This window comes from Ochotona princeps, chromosome 15 (assembly GCF_030435755.1).
Source record: "Ochotona princeps isolate mOchPri1 chromosome 15, mOchPri1.hap1, whole genome shotgun sequence".
NCBI lineage: Eukaryota > Metazoa > Chordata > Mammalia > Lagomorpha > Ochotonidae > Ochotona > Ochotona princeps.
The window spans coordinates 16,146,993-16,167,039 of record NC_080846.1 but is presented as its reverse complement, the minus strand read 5'-3'; the positions used below and the strand labels follow the sequence as shown (position 1 = coordinate 16,167,039).

The following is a 20,047-nucleotide window of genomic DNA, read 5'->3' as shown; positions in this document are numbered from 1 at the left end:
AGCTAGCAGTGGAGACTGGGCTTGAGTAGCTGCCACTGGAATTTTTCTCTCCACCTACTTCCAAACTCTCATATCTTCCACAGATTCTACTTAAAAAAAAAAAAAAAAAAAAAAAAAAAAGGAGCGGGGAGGACTGTGTAACCAGCTACACAGTCCAGTAACCCAGCCTGGAGTGCTCAGTTCACGTGCCCAGCGTAGGCTGCTCCAGTTACAGCCACTGCCTTATACACATGACTAGATAGATCCACAGAAGGAGACCCAGCCACCCTTTGACTTGAAGCCATGGCTGTCCATCACAAAATGCCATTTCTTGGGCACCTGCTCTGTAATGGGCGCTGTTCTGGACACTGTGAGAGGGATTCCAGAGAGATCAAAGGCACGGTCTTTGCCCACAAGCAGCTTGTAATTTAATTGGGGAGCTGAAACCCACTCAAACGAAGCGGTGTAAGACTGGTAACAAGCAGTATCATGCAGTTGTCCATGTCAAACCCACTGATGACTTTGTTCATGAAATGATCAAATATGGAGATGACAAAAACATTGATATCCACGTGATATCAATGCAGTGGCAACTCTCAGAGAGTTTTCCATAACTAGAGGACAGGCTGGTCAGTCAAGCTGAATGGCGTTCTCCATGATGCCTCCTGGGGGACTTGGTTTAGGAGACAGTTGCAAAGGATGTTGCTTCTCAAGCCCTTAATAACCATATAATTATACTGGCAATTCAATTGTCTGTTGTCTCACCTAAGAACCTGATGAGTATCTCCTGGAGGAAGAGGCGCAAGTGTGTTGTGGCGAATAAAATAAAACTGAACCTTACTTACTAGAAACAAACAGGTGGAAGGGCAGGTGACTCAATCCCCCTCCCCTACATAAAACAAATATCCCACTGAACTACCATCAGTTAAAGTGCAAACAGCAGGGGGATGTGGCTGTTGGAGCAAAGGCCATCCAAAGGCCAGGGGGAGGAGCAAATGCTGCCACACCAGTGAAGGATGGAGATGGAAGCTGGCTGTCCCTCCCCTAGGAGATGACACAGGTGACCAGAGAAGACTCCTTGGAGGACCCTGGGCTCTGACTCCCATGATAAGGGACACGCTACCTGGGACACTGGATGAGGGGAAGGTGTGCCTGGTAAAGTTCCAGAGCCAGAGATGACTCTGCACCTCCTCCTCTGTCAACCACCATCTAATTTGCTGATGCCTCACAGCTTGCCTCCAACTCTCACCCTCTGCCCAGGACCACCCTCCACAAGGCCAACCCGTGGACACCACACTGCTGTGTGTTCAAATATGAGAAACTCCAGCCAACTTAAGACAAAAAAATTGTTTCCTTACTCTCTTCTGTCCCGGGCCTTCCTTTCTTCCAAGGCCTTCAATGTGACTGAACCTTCTTCCTCAGTCCCTGTGTTAACCACCTTCGCTATCTTGGGCAGAGGAGGAAAACGGGGTCAAGAACAGGGATTCTCAAAAGCAAAAGGGGGAGGGGACAAAAGACAAAAGTGTTTTCTGAAAAAATGGGAAAGAACACTGGGGAAGGAGGCGGAAAGGTAAGTAGGGCACACTGTCTTGCACCTATAATACAAAGTGAAGAAAGTTTGTTTTGGAAGGTAAGTCCTCGGGGGTTGACCCCCAAACCCCGAAGTAAGGGGCAGGAGGCCAGTGGCAACAGCTGCCTGGTGTCGGTTGCTGAAGCATTAAAAAGTGCCATGACGGAGCTGTCAGGAGGCAGCCCTTGGGAGCCAGGGCTCAGTGTGCTGTTACCGTAGGGGTTGTGTGCTGAGGGGTGGGGATGGAGGTTATTTCTTAGCTCTCGTGCTAGCTCCATACTTGTTTGCTGCTAGCCACCCCCTCAGTTGCTACAACACTGGCTCTTGTTCTGCTGGGACTGCTCATGGAGATCCACACCCCGGCTTCGGCCTGCTGCACCACCCAGATTCTGAGGTTCACTCTTTGGCAACTTCTTAGCTAGAGATAAAAAAGAGAAGGGAACAAAGCATGGTAGATTTTACTCAAACCTCACCCACACCCCAAAAAGCTACTTGTGTAGGACAAGTAGGGCAAATCCAAGAGTGAGGCAATGCTCTGAGGCAGGAAGGGTTTGCTGCTTGCAAACCACATGAGAGACTAGGGGGCTAGATATCTGTAGCCAGAGGATGTCAGGGTATTCCCATGCTTAGGGCTCTTCTAAGAGGAGACATTCCCAGTCACCCTTGATTTGAGCTAGCCATGACTTTGCCTATAGAGAAGGGACAAATAACCTGAGGCTGCTCTGACCTTACCTATTGCCAGGAAGAGATCGTTCACGTTCATGGCTGTCTTGGCCGAAGTCTCCATAAACAATAGGCTGTTGTCATCTGCATACGCCTGGGCCTCCTGCAGCAGGTGGGGGTATCAGTGCTCAGAAATCCAGGCAGAAACAAGTGTTGTCTTCCACTCTCTTATAGCACCAGAGTTAGGCAACATCCTAGGTCCCCCACCCCTTAATTAATACCCCTTTGTATAAACTGGCCCTGGCCCGTAATTTGGTGGTGACTCCATCCAGATAAACCCATGTTTGCTAAGTTCAGTGGATGCCAGGGAGCTTAATTATAGGGGACAGGGTGATTTGGCTGCAGTCTGACACTTGAGCAGTCCTTTACATGAAATTCACTTGCTCCCTCTTTCCTGGTTTCATACTGGTCCCCCCACAGCTTGTTACTTCTCTACCCTGTTGCACTGGAATTTTCTTCTGACTATTCTAAAATTCCTTAGTTGCTATTACCATAGTGTTGTTGTATTAAATTTAACGCGAACTAAAGATTTTCTGAGAAGGCTAGTTTGGGAAAAAGAGGTCCCAAGTACGGGGGAAGTGTGTTAAGAGAGGGACTGTCTAGGCCACCTTACTTCATATTCCACCATGCGCTTGTTAGCCAGGTCAGCTTTGTTCCCCGCTAGGGCAATAACGATGCTGGGACTGGCCTGCCTCTGCAGTTCTTTTACCCACGTCTTTGCTCGGGCAAATGTTTCCTGGAAAAACATGAAGAAAATGAGTATGCTGCGATGATTGCCAGCCCATTGCCATCACCTTCCAAACACAGCCTCAAAACTCACCTCTTGTAGGCACCTTCCTTCACTGAAAGTATGGATCTTGGCTAGCTCATTACCACCAGCTCTTTAGCACTTGGAAGCACAATTTGTACTCATATTGCTATCTCAAGCACCTGTTTTGTCTCTCCCCCACACCTGATTTCTATAAACATAACAAAGGCCAGCTAGTGTTCTCAATCCATTTACCTGATTAGTAATGTCATAAACCACGATAGCAGCTTGAGCGCCCCTGTAGTACATGGGGGCTAAGCTGTGGTATCGCTCCTGCCCAGCTGTGTCCCAGATCTCAAACTTGACTGTTGTGTCATCTAGACAGACAGACTGGGTGAGGAAGGCCGCTGGGGATGAGAAAACACAAGGGAAATGGTTGTAAGTGGGAGGATGAAAGGAAACATACAAGCCCCTTTGAAAATATCTACACTCTGTACAAGACCACACAGGCTACTCAGCTTCAGAAAAGTGTAGCATTCTTTTCATGGAAGTCCTGGAACTAGGATTAAGACTGCCTTTGCTTAAGTCCTTCCTGTTGGAAGTCTGTCTGCTGAGGAATGGGAGCGCATCACAAACTATATGCCAGAGAGAAATAATGCCTCTTCTAACCAAAATGGTAATAACAAATAATGACAGACATCGAGCTTCAGGTAAAAGTCACATCATGAATTAAGGGGGAGGACACTGCAGCAGCGATTAAGACATTACTTGAGGGCTTAGTCCAGTAGCCCAGTAGCTAAAGTCCTTGCCTTGTATGTACCAGGATCCCATATGGCTACCGGTTCGTATCTGGGCTGATACACTTCCCTTCTAGCTCCCTGCTTGTGGCCTCCCAGGATTTCATATTTCTTTCTGTTTTTTTTTTTTTAAGATTTATTTATTTTTATTGGAAAGTCAAGATACACACAGAGGAAGAGAGACAGGAAGATCTTCCGTCCGACGATTCACTCCCCAATAGATCACAACAGCTGGTGCTGCACCGATCCAACACCAGAAACTTAGATTCTCTTCCAGGTCTCCCACATCGGTGCAGGGTCCCAAGGCTTTGAGCCGTCCTCAACTGCTTTCCCAGGCCACAAGCAGGGAGCTGGATGGGAAGTGGAGCTGCCGGGATTAGAACCAGCGCCCATATAGGATCCCGGCGGGTTCAAGGTGAGGACTTTAGCCGCTAGGCCATAGCGCCGGGCCAGGGATTTCATATTTCTAAGGTGACTAGCAAAAAGGAGAACACAGACTTCTCAGCCCAGGCATGCATGCAAAGGCTGACAGGGCACTCTGGATCAACCTGGCGTACATCTCTGATTATGAATAACGGCTCCAAGCTCAAGATGACACTCAACTGAATTTCACTGTATTAAGCTAGAGAGAAGGAAGACATAAAATTGGTAATTTTCTTGGTTTGCTTCTAGAAAGCAAGACCTAATCGGTGTTAGGACAATTATTTTTCTGCTGGTATGAAAGGTTTCCATTTCTGGGGAAACAACCTAAGAGGGTCAGCTGTACAAAAGGTCTTAGTCTTCCCTTCGAGAGCCTCAGTTAAGTACTCACTCTCCTCCTTCCCTGAGATACTCACCTCCAATGGTACTCTCCTGGTATTCATGGAATTGCCCTTTGACAAAACGTAATACCAGACTAGATTTTCCCACTGCAGACTCCCCAAGCAGGACCAATTTGAACTGGCATATTTTGCTGGCCTGAGGTTGCCCATTGGGCCTGGCTGTGCTCCTGCTAGTCATGGCCAGATTATTAGGCAGAGGGGGAAAGGACAGAGGGAGGGGGATGCCACAAAGCGGCAAAGGGGGGAGGGGGAGGGGAGGGGACGTCCAGGCTTCGACAGTCCTGTAAAAAAAAAAAAGAGCAAAATTAGAATGTCTACTCTAATTGATACTATAATTACTTTTTCCAGAAAGGATAGTTTCTTCATTTTCCTGTTCCTATGAGGATTTAGCTCTTGTAATCATCCAACACTGAAAGTCTCCATGTTTGAGAAGATCCCAGGCAGCTGACACCCAGTGGCAAAAGAGTAGGTAACAGTAAAATGAGAACTACTTCTGAAACAGTCTGCCCTACCACGAAATTCCCAAATGCCAAGGGAACACCAGTAGAAAGACTGCAAACTGAAAGTTTTAAGTTTTCAATCATTAATTAATTCTCCAACAGATTCTTCAAAAACTATTGTTTGTTTTTTGCTTTTTTTTTTAAGTTGGTCAGTCAATTGGTTAACCTTAAACTGGCCACAATATCCTGATCCACTAGCAGGTACTCTAGATTCCTAGTATCTCCTTGGTAACCCAGGGCTGCTTCTCTCTCTCAGCTTTACTTTAGGGGTAGGGGCTGGGCTGAGTCACCCTTCCTAAGGGTAAGGGTCAGCTTCCTTCCTATCTGACCAGTCTTTCAGACATTTCTTAAGATCTAGTTGGGGTCCTAAAGCCAGAAAAATCTTTTTCAGTTTTGATCAAAGGTAAGGGGAGAAACACAACTGACAGATTACTTTCACTTTGTTTCTGCCACCTCTCCAAATCCAGCAAGTCCGAGAGTCGGTCAGCTTGACCTACCCCCAAACTGCAGCTGGCCTGCTGGGGCCCGAGGATTAGAAACCCTCTCTACAGCAGAGGGGCGCTCCATAGCCCTCCGAGCTGGTGGCACAGAAAGGTATACCTTCTACACACAAGCACGAGTCTCCAAAGGATGGCATAGGGGATGAGTCTTCAAGCAATCAATATTTGATGAAGGAATACACTAAATCAACTCCATTACCTTCCAAAAGGGCTATTGAGAGTTGGTGGAGGGTGAGGGGACAGAAAGAGAAAAGTTGGGAATTTGAGATGCTTATCATCTAAACCTGAACTTCTTTCATTATCCTGACTTGAAGGGAAGGGCAGAGACCACAAAATTCAAAGAGGAGTTAGCACAGGCAGAGCAGCTCAAAACCTAAGCAGGTGCTTTGCTTGTTCAGTCTTTCCCTCCTAGAAGGTTATGTGGGAAAATATTTTGTCATTACAGTGATGGCTCTGAACTTTAACTGGAGTTTTTGAAGTTCAACTGGTTAAAAAAAAAAACTCAAAAATCCTATTTACTAGATAGTAAAGACAGAAAATCACACAGGCGGCAATGCAAACAGAGACTCAGGGTCTGTGTTTCACTGATACTTACTGGCTGTCAGCCTGCAGCATGTTACTAAACACTCACATGCATTAATTTCAAGATTTTTTTTTTTTTTGGCACCAAAATAAGCCTATCTCTTAATTCCCGTTTCCATGAGCTTTTCAAAGTACCCACATAGATGTATGCATTCATTTCTGTAAAACTGTAGTAAGGATCAAATGAGCTAATACATACAAAGCAGTAAATATGACATAAACTAAGTGCTCAACACTGACAATTTATTAAAACAGCATCAAAAAAATTTCCCTAGCTCTCAGAGCCTTACCTGCCACCACTCCCTCAGCCCGTTTCCAGTGACCCAGAAAAGGTGAATTAATACATTAAAGTATATGTCAGTATTAGCTGTCATGCTACCCTAGCATCTTCTGCAGCTTTTCCAGGCAGGGAGCTGGATTAGAAGTGAACTAACACCCTTAGGGATGCCGGTGTTACAGGAGGTGACTAAATCCACTGTATCAACACCAGCCCTGGCCATGAATTCTTAACAAATTTCAAACTTCTTAGTTTCTTATTATCATTTTTCTCTGATTGGATCCTGTTTATGCAAAACAAGAAATGCTGCACAGAAAAAAAAGAATGGAAGGTTACAAAACTACATGTTATCAGTTACTTGAGGAAAGTGGATTAAACTGGGTAGAGTATGAAGGAGTTCATTTTTTTCATTCCAAGCAATTTTTAAAAAAGATTTCTGTATGTATGTATTTACTTATTTATTTATGGCAGAAATCCTTCCCAAAGGCCCCAATGGCTTGGGCTGGGCCAGGCCAAAGCCAGGAATCTTGAACACCATGCAGGTCTCTAACGTGGACTGGCAGGGGCCCAAGTACTAGAGCTATCTTCCACTGCTTTCCCACGTGTGTTGACAGGGAGCTGGACTGGAAGTGGGGCAGTTGCCACCCACGTGAGACAGCAGGACAGAAGTCCTGGTTCCTGGTTTTGGCCTGGCCAGCCATGGCTGCTGCAGACCTTTGGGAAGTGAACCAGATTTATCTTTCTCTATCTTTTTCTGTTATTTTGCCTTTCAAATAAATAAACAAATCTTATGACAAAGAGCCAAATTACATCTTAAAAATTGTGGGCTGTAGGGTATTGGTGGTCTTGAAATCACTTGGTGTGCGGCAGGCGTTACGGTGCAGTGAGGGAATTTGCCGTTTACAATGCTGGCATCTACATCACGGTAGTTTGAGTCCTGGCTGCTTCACTTTCAATTCAGCTCCATACTCACACACGTAGGAAAGCAGTGATGGCAACCCAAGTACTTGCCTCTGTCACCCATGGGGAAGACCAGGACTGAATTCCAGGCTCCTTGTTTTGGTCTGACTTAGCCCTGGCCGCTGTGGCCAACTGAGAGTACATCAGTTCAGACAGAAGATACATCTGTTTCTCCTTCTCTTTCTCTGTGACTCTGCCTTTCAAATAAATAACAAATATTCTTTAAATCACTGGGACTGTGCTGTGGCACAGCAAGTAAAACTGCCACCTGTGACACTGGCATCCCATATGGCTGCCAGTTCAAATCCTGAGTGCTGCTTCACGTCTACTCCAGCTGCCTGCTAATGAGCCTGGGAAAACAGCAGAAGATGGTCCAAGCTTTGAGCCCCCGTAGCTACACGGGAGAAATGCAGAAGCTCCTGCCTCAGTTCAGTGCAGGCCTGACCCTTGAGGCCATTTCAGTGAGCTAGAAGATGAAAGAGCTCGCTCCTGTTCACTCTTTTTTTTTTTAATTTTGAGATTTTTTCATTTGGCAGTTATCTTAACACAATTAAATTCACAAATATGCTAATTTAAATGACCAATCCTATTTATCTAAAACTCACATCGCAAACATATAAATATCTATTCTCTCTACATGTCAGTGCCCATTCATATCATGGTTTGGAAATGGGGAGAATAGATTTTTTTTTTTAAAGATTTATTTTTATTGCAAAGTCAGATATACAGAGAGAGGAGGAGAGACAGAGAGGAAGATCTTCCGTCCGATGATTCACTCCCCAAGTGAGCCGCAACGGCCGGTGCGTGCCGATCCAATGCCAGGAACCAGGAACCTCCTCCAGGTCTCCCACACGGGTGCAGTGTCCCAATGCATTGGGCCGTCCTCGACTGCTTTCCCAGGCCACAAGCAGGGAGCTGGATGGGAAGTGGAGCTGCCGGGATTAGAACCGGCGCCCATATGGGATCCCAGCGCGTTCAAGGCGAGGACTTTAGCCACTAGGCCACGCCGCCGGGCCCGAGAATAGATTTCTTTTAACCCACAAGTCGGTAGGTGTTTCTTTACAGTTAACATTAGCAAAATTCATACAAAATAGTAATCAACAATGATCTTATTAACTCACAAGGAAACACCTTCAAAACTGCATTGTGTTAAGGTTTCTGTACTAAAATGTAGAAAAACTGAACTACACAAATATTGAAAAGTTAAAAATTCCTTAATTTTTTATTCCTGGTACCACTACCACAATTTACAGGGCAATATACCTGATGTAATGAAAAGAAAAAGACAAAGCTACAACAGATAAAAGACCTCAGGAATGCACATCTAATTGACACCACATTGCATTAATTAATAGCTGCACTTTTTGCAAACTGGCTATGACAGTCCTGAACAAGAAGGGTTTCCTGTTCAAGCTGCGGTAACCTTTCTGACTATGGATCACCGTTCCTCCTGTGGCAGATTTTTACAGTTCCTCTAATGCCTTTGGGATGATTCTCAAAGCAGCTCTCCTGACAACTCCTCATTCTCTCCTGCTAAGAACTGTAGCCCTTTTCTGTTTTTAGAATCTTCTGCTACCATATCCACCACTTCCACCACCAGATCCGTAACCACTACCATAGGGACTGGCCGAGCTTCTCCCAGCAAAACTGCCTCCTTTCATGGGGCCAGAATTTAATTACTGTTGCCCAGTATAATTTCCAGAATCACTGTAGTTTCCACCAGTACCACAGTCGCCTCCAAAATTTCCTCCTTCACTGTAACCATCATATCCTCCTCCTCTGCTATATCCACCACCTTGGTTTCCATGTCCTGTTCCACCACAATAGCCTCCCCTGCTACTATAACCAGGACCACCACCATAGTTGCCACCACCCTCCACCATAACTTCCTCTGTTTCCACCACCTCCACCAGCAAAACCGCAAAACCTCCTCTTCCACCATGGCCAAAATTATCTCCACCACCTCCAAAGTTTCCTCCATGACCCATAAAGTTGCCTGATCCACAGCACACTGCATCTCTTGTTTAGAAAGGGTTTTTTTCACTTCACAACTATGCCCATTAATAGTGTGGTTTTTCTGAACAACAATTTATCAACTGTACCATGATCTTCAAAAGTTACAAAAGCAAATCCTCTTTTTTTTCTTTTTGCCATTCTGCCTATCTTCCATAACTTCTATGGTTTTAATTTTGCATTATATCCCAAAGTAGTTTCTCAAATTATATTCCTCTGTATTTTCTTTAATAACAACAAAAATAATTTTCTTCACTGTTAGATGGGCACCAGGCTTTACCAAATCCTCTCTAGAAACAGCACTCTTTGGTTCCCCAACACGCTCATCAACCTCGCGTGATCAAGCACACGTTGCTGTATCCACCTCTTCAGCACAAGTCACAAAACCAACGCCCCTGGAACATCTTATTTGGGGATCTCGTTATCACACAATCTGCCAGTGTGCCCCATTTCTCACAATGTCCTCTCAAACTATGGCTGTAGTTTCAAAGCTCAGACCACCAATGAACAGTTTCCTCAACTGCTCTGGTTCCTTTGGATCATTACCCTCTTCCCCCCAGACAGCAGCAACAGCTGGTCGAGCTGGGGTTCACTGGGCGGCTGTTTTATCTCTATTCTGAGACCGGATTCACCTCTTCCCACCTCCTCCTCTTTTTAATTCTGCCTTGCAAATAAATAAAATGAATCTCAAAATAACAACAACAACAACTGGGGCCAAGCTCAGTGATAAAATTTTTGCCTTGCAAGCACCGGCATCCCATGTAGGCCTTGGTTCATGTCCTGTCTACTCCACTTACCATCCAACTTCCTGCTTACGACCTTGGAAACAGCGGAGGACGGCCCAAAGCCTTGGGACCCTGCACCTGTGTGGGAGACATGGAGGAGGCTCCTGGCTCCTAGCTCCGGGTCAGCACAGCTCTAGCTGTTGCAGCCAATTAGGGAGTGAACCAGTAGATGCAAGATCTCTCTCTCCTTCTATCCATAAATCTGATCTGCCTTTCCAATAAAAATGAATAAATCTTTAAAAATAATAGTAACTTGGGCCCGGCGGGGTGGCCTAGCGGCTGAGGTCCTCGCCTTGAATGCGCCGGGATCCCATATGGGCGCTGGTTCTAATCCCAGCAGCTCCACTTCCCATCCAGCTCCCTGCTTGTGGCCTGGGAAAGCAGTTGAGGACAGCCCAATGCGTTGGGACCCTGCACCCGTGTGGGAGACCCGGAAGAGGTTCCAGGTTCCCAGTTTCAGATCGGCACGCACCGGCCGTTGTGGCTCACTTGGGGAGTGAATCATCGGACGGAAGATCTTCCTCTCTGTCTCTCCTCCTCTCTGTATATCTGACTTTGTAATAAAATAAATAAATCTATAAAAAAAAAAGAAAGAAAGAACAGTTACTAGTTTCTTTGACTGATTCTTCACATTTTTATCTATTTCAAAGCATGTGATCCAAGGCAAAGAACATTTAAGGCTCAATGTTACTATTCCACAATAGATGGAAACACAGGAGTTAGAATGGACTGAATTCTCATGACCAAACATATCACTCTAGGCCTGGGAAAACAGGAGGGAAGTGGGGGCGTGAGAAGATAGGAAAGAATCACAGCTACATCTGAGTTGACAACGTCCTTGCCGGTAACCGCTACGTGCGGAAGTCAGCTTCCAGATAGGGTCAGCACACTGTGCTGCTAAACAACCTTGAATTGTCACAGATTAGTGACCAGTGTGTAGGAAAACAGTACCTCCTATTCTGAAATGTAGCCTCAAAAATTTGTCTTCCTTTCCCCTGTTTACAGTCAATTTGGATCTTTTATCACATTTTTATATTAAAAACAAAAACAAAAACTGCTTTTACCGTCTAACTCCCTGCTGTTCTGAGCTTCTGTGAATCAAGGAGCTAGTTAACAACCTTTCTGGGAGGAGGGTACCCTTATTTTTTTTTTCTTTTTAAAAAAATTTTGATTTTCTTCCGTCTTTTTACTTACCTATTTTTTATTGCAAAGTCAGATACATAGAGAGGAGGACAGAGAGGAAGATCTTCCATCCGATGATTCACTCCCCAAGTGACCACAACGGCTCAAGCTGAGCTAATCCAAAGCCAAGAGCCAGGAGCTTCTTCCAGGTCTCCCACGCTGGTGCAGAGTCCCAAGGCTTTGGAATGTCCTCAACTACTTTCCCAGGCCACAAGCAGGGAGCTGGATGGGAAGCATGGCCATCAGGATTAGAACCGGCAGCCCATATGGAATCCCGGCATGTTCAAGGTGAGGGCTTCAGCTGCTAGGCTACCACTTCAGGTCCGGTACTCTGTTTCTTTTTCAGGGACAGAAACAGGGCAAGCTCTCATCTACTGTTCCACTCTCTGGAGGTGCTGGGCCCAGGCACTCAATCCTGGACTCCTGCTGGTGACAGAGCTCCAATCACATGAGTATCATCACTACCTCCCAGAGCTGAAGCTGGAGTCTGAAAAGAACTGGGCATTAATCGCAGGTACCCCAAGATGGGACCTGGGCCAGAAACTACCTGGGCACATTATTTGATGCAGTCACTAGTCTTTTAAAAGAGCAGGCCACTATGATAACAAGCCTGGAAGGCAGAAGAGGAGGGCCCAAGTACCTAGATCCCTGCCACGAATAATGTGGAGACCAAAAAGGAATTCCTGGCTCAGGGCTTCAGCTGGGCCCAGCTCCGGCTGCTGGAGCCACTTAAGAGGAGTAAACCAGTGGATAGATTTGTCTACAAGCTTCTCCTCTGCCTTTCAAACAAAATAACCCAATTCCCTACTAATGCAACTGAGAAAGCAGAGGAAGATGGCCAAAGGGTCTGGACCCCTAACGCCCACAGGGGAGATATGGCTGGAACGCCGAGGCTCTTAGCTTTGGTCCATTTCTGGCTGTTGACTCAGGGAGTGAACCAGTGCATGGAAGATCTCTTCCCTATTCTGCTGGTAATTTTTTTGTTGCTGTTGTTCAGAATTGACAATGAACAAATCATTCACTCAAAGATGAAAAAACGGAATCAAAGCAAACCAATCAAGTGGTGTGATGATTGTACCTTCAAATCTGAGCTCCCTGCCCCAACCCCCACTCCTAAAAAGGAGGGGGGCGGGGCAGAGAAAAGGAAACAGAGAACAAGTTATCCTTCCCTTCAATGTTTTGTGCTCACAAGAAATCAGTGCAGCTCCACATGGATAGTTTACCAAGTCAATCCCTAACTAGGGAGGACAAGGTTGACCACAGGCCAGCCCACGAGGGGCAGGACCAGAGGGGATTCTTCAGTGTGGGCAGCTTTCCAAGCAGCAGAGGAAAGCAGGCCTAACAGGAAAGGTTTTAGCTTGCTGTTACCAGCTAGAGCAAGGCTCCATTTTCCAGGCTCCCTTCCACTTGCTGGATTTTGAGTACCTATATCAAATATATATTAAGAGGCCTGGGGCCCGGTGGCGTGGCCTAGCGGCTAAAGTCCTCACCTTGAATGCGCCGGGATCCCATATGGGCGCCGGTTCTAATCCCCGCAGCTCCACTTCCCATCCAGCTCCCTGCTTGTGGCCTGGGAAGGCAGTCGAGGACGGCCCAGAGCTTTGGGACTCTGCACCCGTGTGGGAGACCCGGAAGAGGTTCCAGGTTCCCGGCTTCAGATTGGCACAGCACCGGCCATTGCGGCCATTCGGACGGAAGATCTTCCTCTCTGTCTCTCCTCTTTGTATATCCGGCTTTCCAATAATAATAAATCTTTAAAAAAAAAAAAAAAAAAAAAGGGGCCTGGTGCAATAAACTAGTAGGTAAATTCCTTGCGTTGCAACCACCAGTATCCCATATGGGCACCGATTTGTGTTCCAGCTGCTCCACTTCCCATCCAGCTCCCTGCCTGTGGCCTGGGAGAGCAGTGGAGGATGTCCCAAAGCCTTGGGAACCTGCACCTGTGTGGGAGATCTGGAGAAAATTCTTGGCTCCTGGCTTTGGATTGGCTTGGCTCCGGCCATTGTGGCCGCTTGCAGAGTGAACCAGCAAATGAAAGATCCACAAAAGACTGAACTACCATACAGCCACTGTAATCTAGCTTAGTCCTGAATGTCCAATCTACAAAGTCGATCAGCCAGGTAAGAGCCAGTCTACAGTCATCTAGACCAGTCTGTAAATGTGAGGAAACTGAAGCACACAGATGAACTTATTTGATGCTACCACATAGTCAGGTATCACACAGATGCTAACTAGCAAATGTAGGACTTCCAGTCAGGTACTCTATTTAAAAAAACAAACAAACAAACAAAAACAAAGCTGCTCCCTACAACACTGGCATCCCACATGGGAAACAATTTCTGAGTTTTGGTTCCTCCTTTTCTGATCCAGTTCTCTGCTGGTATGCCTGAGAGGACAACAGAGATGGCCCAAATCCCTGGGACCCTGTACCCATGTGGGAGACCCAGAAGAAGCTCCTGGTTCCTAGCTTTGGATTGGCTCAGCTCTGGCCAATGTGGCTACTTGGGGAGTGAACCAGCAGATGGAAGATCTGCTTCTTGTTCTCTAATAAAAATAAATAAATCTTAAAAAAGCTCCCTGCTAATTTGCTTGGGAAAGCAGTGGAAGACGGTCCCAGCGTGTGGGTCCCTGCCAGACATATGGGAGAGCCATAGTGGCATTCTTGGCTCCTGGCTTCAGTCTGGTCTAGCCCCGGCTGTTGCAGCCATTTCGGGAGTACACCAGCAGATGGATCATCTCTGTTTCTACGCTTTTCAAATAAATAAGTATTATTTTTTTGTTGTTGTTATGTAGTGGCAGAAGTTAGTAAAAAACTTTATCTCCTTTCAAACTTTATTTGGACCCACATCATTAAAATGTTGAACAGAGTTAAACATACTGCTTGGTTTGGCTCTTCCATTGTGTTAATCCAATGCCTCATTGAAAGTCCTTTCACTTTCTCTACCCTCTAACTTATATTTCTCTAAGAGGCAAAAAGTATACTTATCTAGTATCAGCAAGGTAGTTAAAGCTGCCTGTTATTGACCTAGGAAAAACTGCAATGCCCTTCCTCACTTTGCTTAACAAAATCCTAATATATCTCTTAAGGCAAAGCTCAAATGTCACCTTCTTTGTGAAACTGCTTAATTATTCTCCCCACCGGAATTCATCATTGCTACCTCCACTGTCCCACTGGGTTCCTCAGTGCTAAGATTGTGTCTCTGCCACAGCACTGATCACATTACAAAAGTTGTGTCTGGAGGTTGGTGCTGCGGCATAGTAAGTTAAGCCTCTACTTGTGGTGCTGGCCTCCCATATGGGCACCAGTTCAAGTCCTAGCTGCTCCACTCTGACCCAGCTTCTGCTGACGTGCAGGGGAAAGCAGTGAAGGACGACCCAAATCCTTGGGTCCCTATATCCACATGGGAGACCTGGAAAAAGTCCAGGTTCTTGGCTTCAGTCTAGCCTAGTTCTGCATGTGTTCGCCACTTGGGGAGTAATAAATCAACAGAAGGAAGATTTCTCTCTCTCTCCTTGTAAAACTGCCTTTCAAAGAAAAATAACAAATCTTTAAAAATAAAAAAGTTGGGCCCGGCAGTGTGGCCTAGCGGCTAAGGTCCTCGCCTTGAAAGCCCCGGGATCCCATATGGGCGCCGGTTCTAATCCTGGCAGCTCCACTTCCCATCCAGCTCCCTGCTTGTGGCCTGGGAAAGCAGTCGAGGACGGCCCAAAGCTTTGGGACCCTGCACCGGTGTGGGAGACCCGGAGGAGGTTCCTGGTTCCTGGCTTCGGATCAGTGCAGCACCGGCTGTTGCGGCTCACTTAAGGAGTGAATCATCGGACAGAGGCTCTTCCTCTCTGTCTCTCCTCCTCTCTGTATATCTGACTTTGTGGTAAAAGTGAATAAATCTTTAAAAAATAAATAAATAAATAAGTTGTTTGCTAATGACCTTCTGAAAAAGTGAGACTGTTTCTTCATGTCATCTTCAGTCTGCAGAGCAGGGCACAATGTCTAGTCCCTACTAGGTGCTCATTAAGTATTCCCTAAATTAATTATAGTCAAAGTCATCCTGCTTCCTTCCCCCAGTCAACCCTCCCTTGGGTGCCATCTAGACAGATGTCACTCAGTTCCACTTGGGAACATTTTAAAGTCCCAAAAAACTAACCCACTCCCTCACCCTTCGTGATCTTCCTTGGATGGACGGCCTCCTGGGACTTAGCCCACAAGGTCCTGTTGCAACCCACATGGGCTAACTGCTTTTCCTGTCACCACTACTGTGTGTACATGGCCTAATCACTCCCAAGAAGCAGCCCTCCCACCACAACCGTGAAGCAACTGCAGCTAAAACCAAAGCTCCCCAAATTCTTGATGCTAAGTGGATAAAAAGAAAAGGAAAGAAAAAGCTCGGGGTTCTTATCTATTAAATTCCTTACCTTGAGAAACACAAGTTTAAAAAGAAATTCTTATCAGCCCAGGGGCAGGGAACACTGGGAAGAGGCACCCGCCAACCCAAAACCGCACACACACTTGGCTCACCTGAGTGAGTTCAGTAACTATTCACTCAATGACTAAATCTTCCCTAAAACACTCCTGGGAAGTAGGTGTACAATATGCAGGTGGTTTATGGTATCCTTCCACCCAGAGGACTGCCGTATTTCCTTATTTTAAGTTCCCTGTCTCACACTTGGGTCATTTTTCAATCTGGAATGCTTTAAGATTAGGGAGCTCCTCCTACACTGTGCCTTGTTCTTAGCAGTCTACTTCAAAGCACACCAACAAACTACAGAAGAGCAAGGATGCTCCAGTTAGATGATATAAGGTTATGATGATTTAAGGAAAGGGACCCTTCTTCAAACATAATTCTTGCAACTCCAGGTCTACGTATGAAATTCACATTGATAATTCCACTCTTTAGCTCCCTCTTAAGGTGCAGAAAACCTTGAAAGAATCACATTCCTGGATCCGGTGCAATGGCCTTGCCTTGCAAGCACCCTACATGGGTGCCAATTTGTGTCCCGGCAGCTCCACTTCCCATCCAGCTCCCTGCTTGTGGCCTGGGAAAGTGGCAGAAGACTGACCAAAACCTTGGGACCTTGCACCTGCATAGATGACCCAGAAGAAGCTCCTGGCTTCAAACTGGCTCAGCTCTGGCCATTTGGGGAGTGAATCAGCAGATGGAAGATCTGCCTTTTCAACAAAAATATATGAAAGAATCAATCCCTCAAGTGATTATGTGTACGTAATATGGAACAATTCCAGATTCTTTCATGACAGTAGATTTCGATGAAAAGGAAGACAGGACAAAACACAAAGGGAAATACAGAGGAAAAGGATAGGATGAGCGTTCAGAAAGTGGCATTGTGGTGTGACAGGTAAGACCTCTGCCTACAATACTGGCATCTCATCTGGGTGTTGGGTTCATATCCTGGCTGCTCCACTTCTAATCCAGCCCTCTGTTAATGTACCTGGGAAAGCAGTGGAGGATAGCCCAAGAGCTTGGGTCCCTGCTACCCACGTGCAAGACATGGAAGAAACTTCTGGGCTCTTGGCTTATGCCTGGCTTAGCTCAAGCTGCTGCAGTCATCTGGGAGGGGCAGGGGTGGGTGAACCAACAGAAAAAATCTCCTTTTCTCTGTAGTTCTTTCAAGTAAGTGCAAATAAACATTAGGGAGAGAAAGAGAGGGACAGAAAGAGGAAGGAAGGAAAGGAGGAAGGTAGCAAATATCTTTTTTTTTATTAGCATTTCCATCTCTTCCAATACAAATATCTTTACTTCAACTTTCAGGAAAAATAATTTCAAATCCAGAGAAACTTAACTTCTCTGATCATTTCAGGTACAGGGACTTACTAGGAACTGTTCATCATCAGAGTTTGGGACAATGGGCCCGGTGCAAAAGTGTAGTGGTTAAAGCCCTTGCCTTGAAAGCGCAGGAATCCCATGTGGGCGCCAGTTCTAATCCCAGCAGACCCTCTTCCCATCCAGCTCCCTGCCTGGGAAAGCAGTAAGGACGGCCCAAAGCCTTGGGACCCTGCACCCGTGTGGGAGACCTGGAAGCAGCTCTTGGCTCCTGGCTTCGGATTGGCTCAGCTCCAGCCGTTGCGGCCGCTTGGGAAGTGAACCATTGGACTGAAGATCTTCCTCTTTGTTTCTCCTCCTTTCCAATAAAAATAATAAGTAAATCTTAAAAAACAAAACAAAAACAAAAACAAAGTTTGGGACAAGGAATGGATGGACGGTCAAGTGAAGATGCAGAGACTGTGGACCAGGACGCAAACGTCTCAAAACCCTCACTTGAACAGATTCTGGTAATCGTCCCAATGAAAATGATCTGAGTCACCTTGATGTTTGTTTTTTGTCTATTAAAAGAAAAATTTGCTCCATCTATATAGACATTTCCTCGGAGCTACAGCGCAGTGCACAACTGGTGTGTGTGTGGTCACCAAAGGTGAAATGGGCACTTAAGAGTGCAACTGGCTTGTCTGAATTAGGTAAAAGATAAAACAGCCTGTGAAAGAAGCCCAATAAATAACAGAAAAACACCTTCAAATGAGGGTTTGATGAGAATATGAAAACCGGATTGCTTCTGATGACACATCCCCCAGAACAAAGTTAGATTGGTCTGATCTATTATTACTGACCTCTGACCTCCTTAAGTGAAATATGAGGGAGGATTTATACTTTGTATACTTCTGTACAACTGAAGCATTAAAAAATATGTACATACTTTGTAACTAAGGAATGTAGTGATAAAATACACTGGTATAGAACAGAAAAACAAGGAAGTCCAATACGGGAAAAAATCCAACAGGCTCCAATTTATGGGGGACTAGGTCAGCGGCCCATTCCATTCCTCTGCCTTGCTAATTCACCTTGTCTATTTTCCTCAAGTATCTCCTGGCTTCACTAACTTTTCTCACAGCACCGAAACCTGGGTCCCAGAAGAAGCAGACAAAAAGGACAAAGGGGTGATGCCAACCTTCTGGAATGGAACTTCTCATTCTTCTCTGAATCTCTTCCTTGGTGAGGTCACCTCACCATTCCAGACCTGGCTAACTGCTACACCTGACCAGGAAATACCCGAGCCTTGAGTCCCACAATAAGTTTCCACCAACAAGGATCAGAGTTCTCTCTTGATGGTGAGGAACACCTCCCAAGCTCCTCGCATCATGAAACCATCGTCCATTTCTATCCTGCAGACCTCATCACTTAGTGGCAAAGAACTGAACACCAACATCGCCCAGTTACCAACTTCTTTCACAAGCCCAGAATCGGTAGGTAAGAAACAGAGACTGCAGCCTAGGGCCAGACGAAGAGAAAGTGCCAAGAGGGCTGAAGCAGCAGCAGTCAACAGTCATGGGGGGGAAGATATAATTAAAAAAAAAAGTCTTTCTTCATAACCTACTCTGGGAGGATGAAAAAAATTCCAACTGCCACAGCAAGACACTCAAGGGAACAAAAGAATGGGGACTACTCGCAGGGCTCGGCGCCCAGCCCACCCGTCAGCATGCCCACAAGGGACACCAGGCCCTGCTTCCGTTTCCTCAGCTCCCTCGCTTCTGGAGATTAGCAGAGCTTTCCTCAGTCCTCAGTTCTCCCTCACGCAGCCCAAATCCTCTCGGCAGTACAGCACCCTCCGCGACTCTCCTCCCCATCGCCACTTGCCCCGAAGAGAACGCCTGCTTACACCCAAGCCCCATCAGACACCTCTCTCCAGACACCCCGGCGACCCTCGGGGACCCCTCCTCGCCCCCCGGCAAATGGGGCTTACCTCACCCGCTGCCCCGTCCCTTTTCCCCTCCCCCCTCCCCAGCTCCTCCCTCGTCAGCGCTGCTTAATGAGTAATGAGGCCTGCCTTCTCAGCCGGGCTCCGGGCCTCCGGGCTCCCGGGCCCCGGCTCCACCGCCGCCTTCCTAACTTGAGGCTCCCAAGCCCGCCCGGTCCCCTCCTCAGAGCCCCCACTAGGCCTGCCGGAGGCCGGCCCCCTTCTCCCCGTCTCCACTGGGCCACTCTCTAATCCCTCGCTTCGGCCCACACCCGCCTCGGCCGCTCTCATCGCCTAAGGCGTCTCTGCCTCTGCCCTTGTGGGCTCCATCAGCTCGGTACCTGGGGCTCCGTCTCCCCCGTCGGGCCCAAGCCTGTGTCGAACAGACAAACAGCTGCGGCTCAACCAAACCTCCTGCCCCTCCTCCTCCTCCTCTTCGCCCTGGGGCGGGGGCCCCGACCAATAGCACGATGACCCGCCCACCATCGAGGGTGGGCTCTCTGTGCACTCATCCACCAATCCTCTGGAGAAAGGCGAGTCTCTTCGGAGGCTGTCGCCAACGAATACGAGCCAGGGACTGGACAGGCAGAGTCATCAGCCAATAGAGAGGAGAGAAACCTGGAAGATGGACGAAGCGATGGGCCGTTCAAAAGCGAGCTCCCGGGAGACAGGGGGCGGTCCGTCGTGGACAGACGTACGCATCAACCAACGAAATCTCGACACCCCATGACCCCCGCCTTTTGACTCATAAACATCTAATCAGGTGAGTGACGGAGGCGGGTCAAAGTCAGACTCTAGCCAATCCTGCGGAACTTCGGGACTTGACTGGCAGGCCAGGCGGGGTTGAACGAAATCCCGGGGAGGCCG

General features: G+C 47.0%; 1 protein-coding gene and 1 pseudogene across 1 annotated transcript; both read right to left on the bottom strand.

The window, feature by feature from the left end:
• Positions 1–99: 99 nt before the first annotated feature.
• Positions 100–20,028, bottom strand: RAB5B (RAB5B, member RAS oncogene family). Its single transcript, XM_004589649.3, has 6 exons — positions 19,522–20,028; positions 4,654–4,919; positions 3,276–3,427; positions 2,886–3,008; positions 2,282–2,375; positions 100–1,967 (listed from the first exon to the last, which is right to left on the bottom strand). The coding sequence occupies exons 2-6, from the start codon at positions 4,814–4,816 to the stop codon at positions 1,852–1,854; spliced, it is 648 nt and encodes a 215-aa protein (XP_004589706.1). The 5' UTR covers positions 4,817–4,919; positions 19,522–20,028; the 3' UTR covers positions 100–1,851.
• LOC101535217 (heterogeneous nuclear ribonucleoprotein A3-like) lies at positions 8,911–14,589 on the bottom strand (annotated as a pseudogene).
• Positions 20,029–20,047: the final 19 nt, after the last annotated feature.

Excerpts from the sequence above, each read along its gene's own strand:
- RAB5B (XM_004589649.3), bottom strand. The coding sequence starts at position 4,816 with ATGACTAGCAGGAGCACAGCCAGGCCCAATGGGCAACCTCAGGCCAGC. Across the intron at positions 3,428-4,653 it reads CCAGGAGAGTACCATTGGAG|CGGCCTTCCTCACCCAGTCT; the intron begins GTGAGTATCTCA and ends TCTCATCCCCAG. Across the intron at positions 3,009-3,275 it reads TTTATGACATTACTAATCAG|GAAACATTTGCCCGAGCAAA; the intron begins GTAAATGGATTG and ends ATGTTTTTCCAG.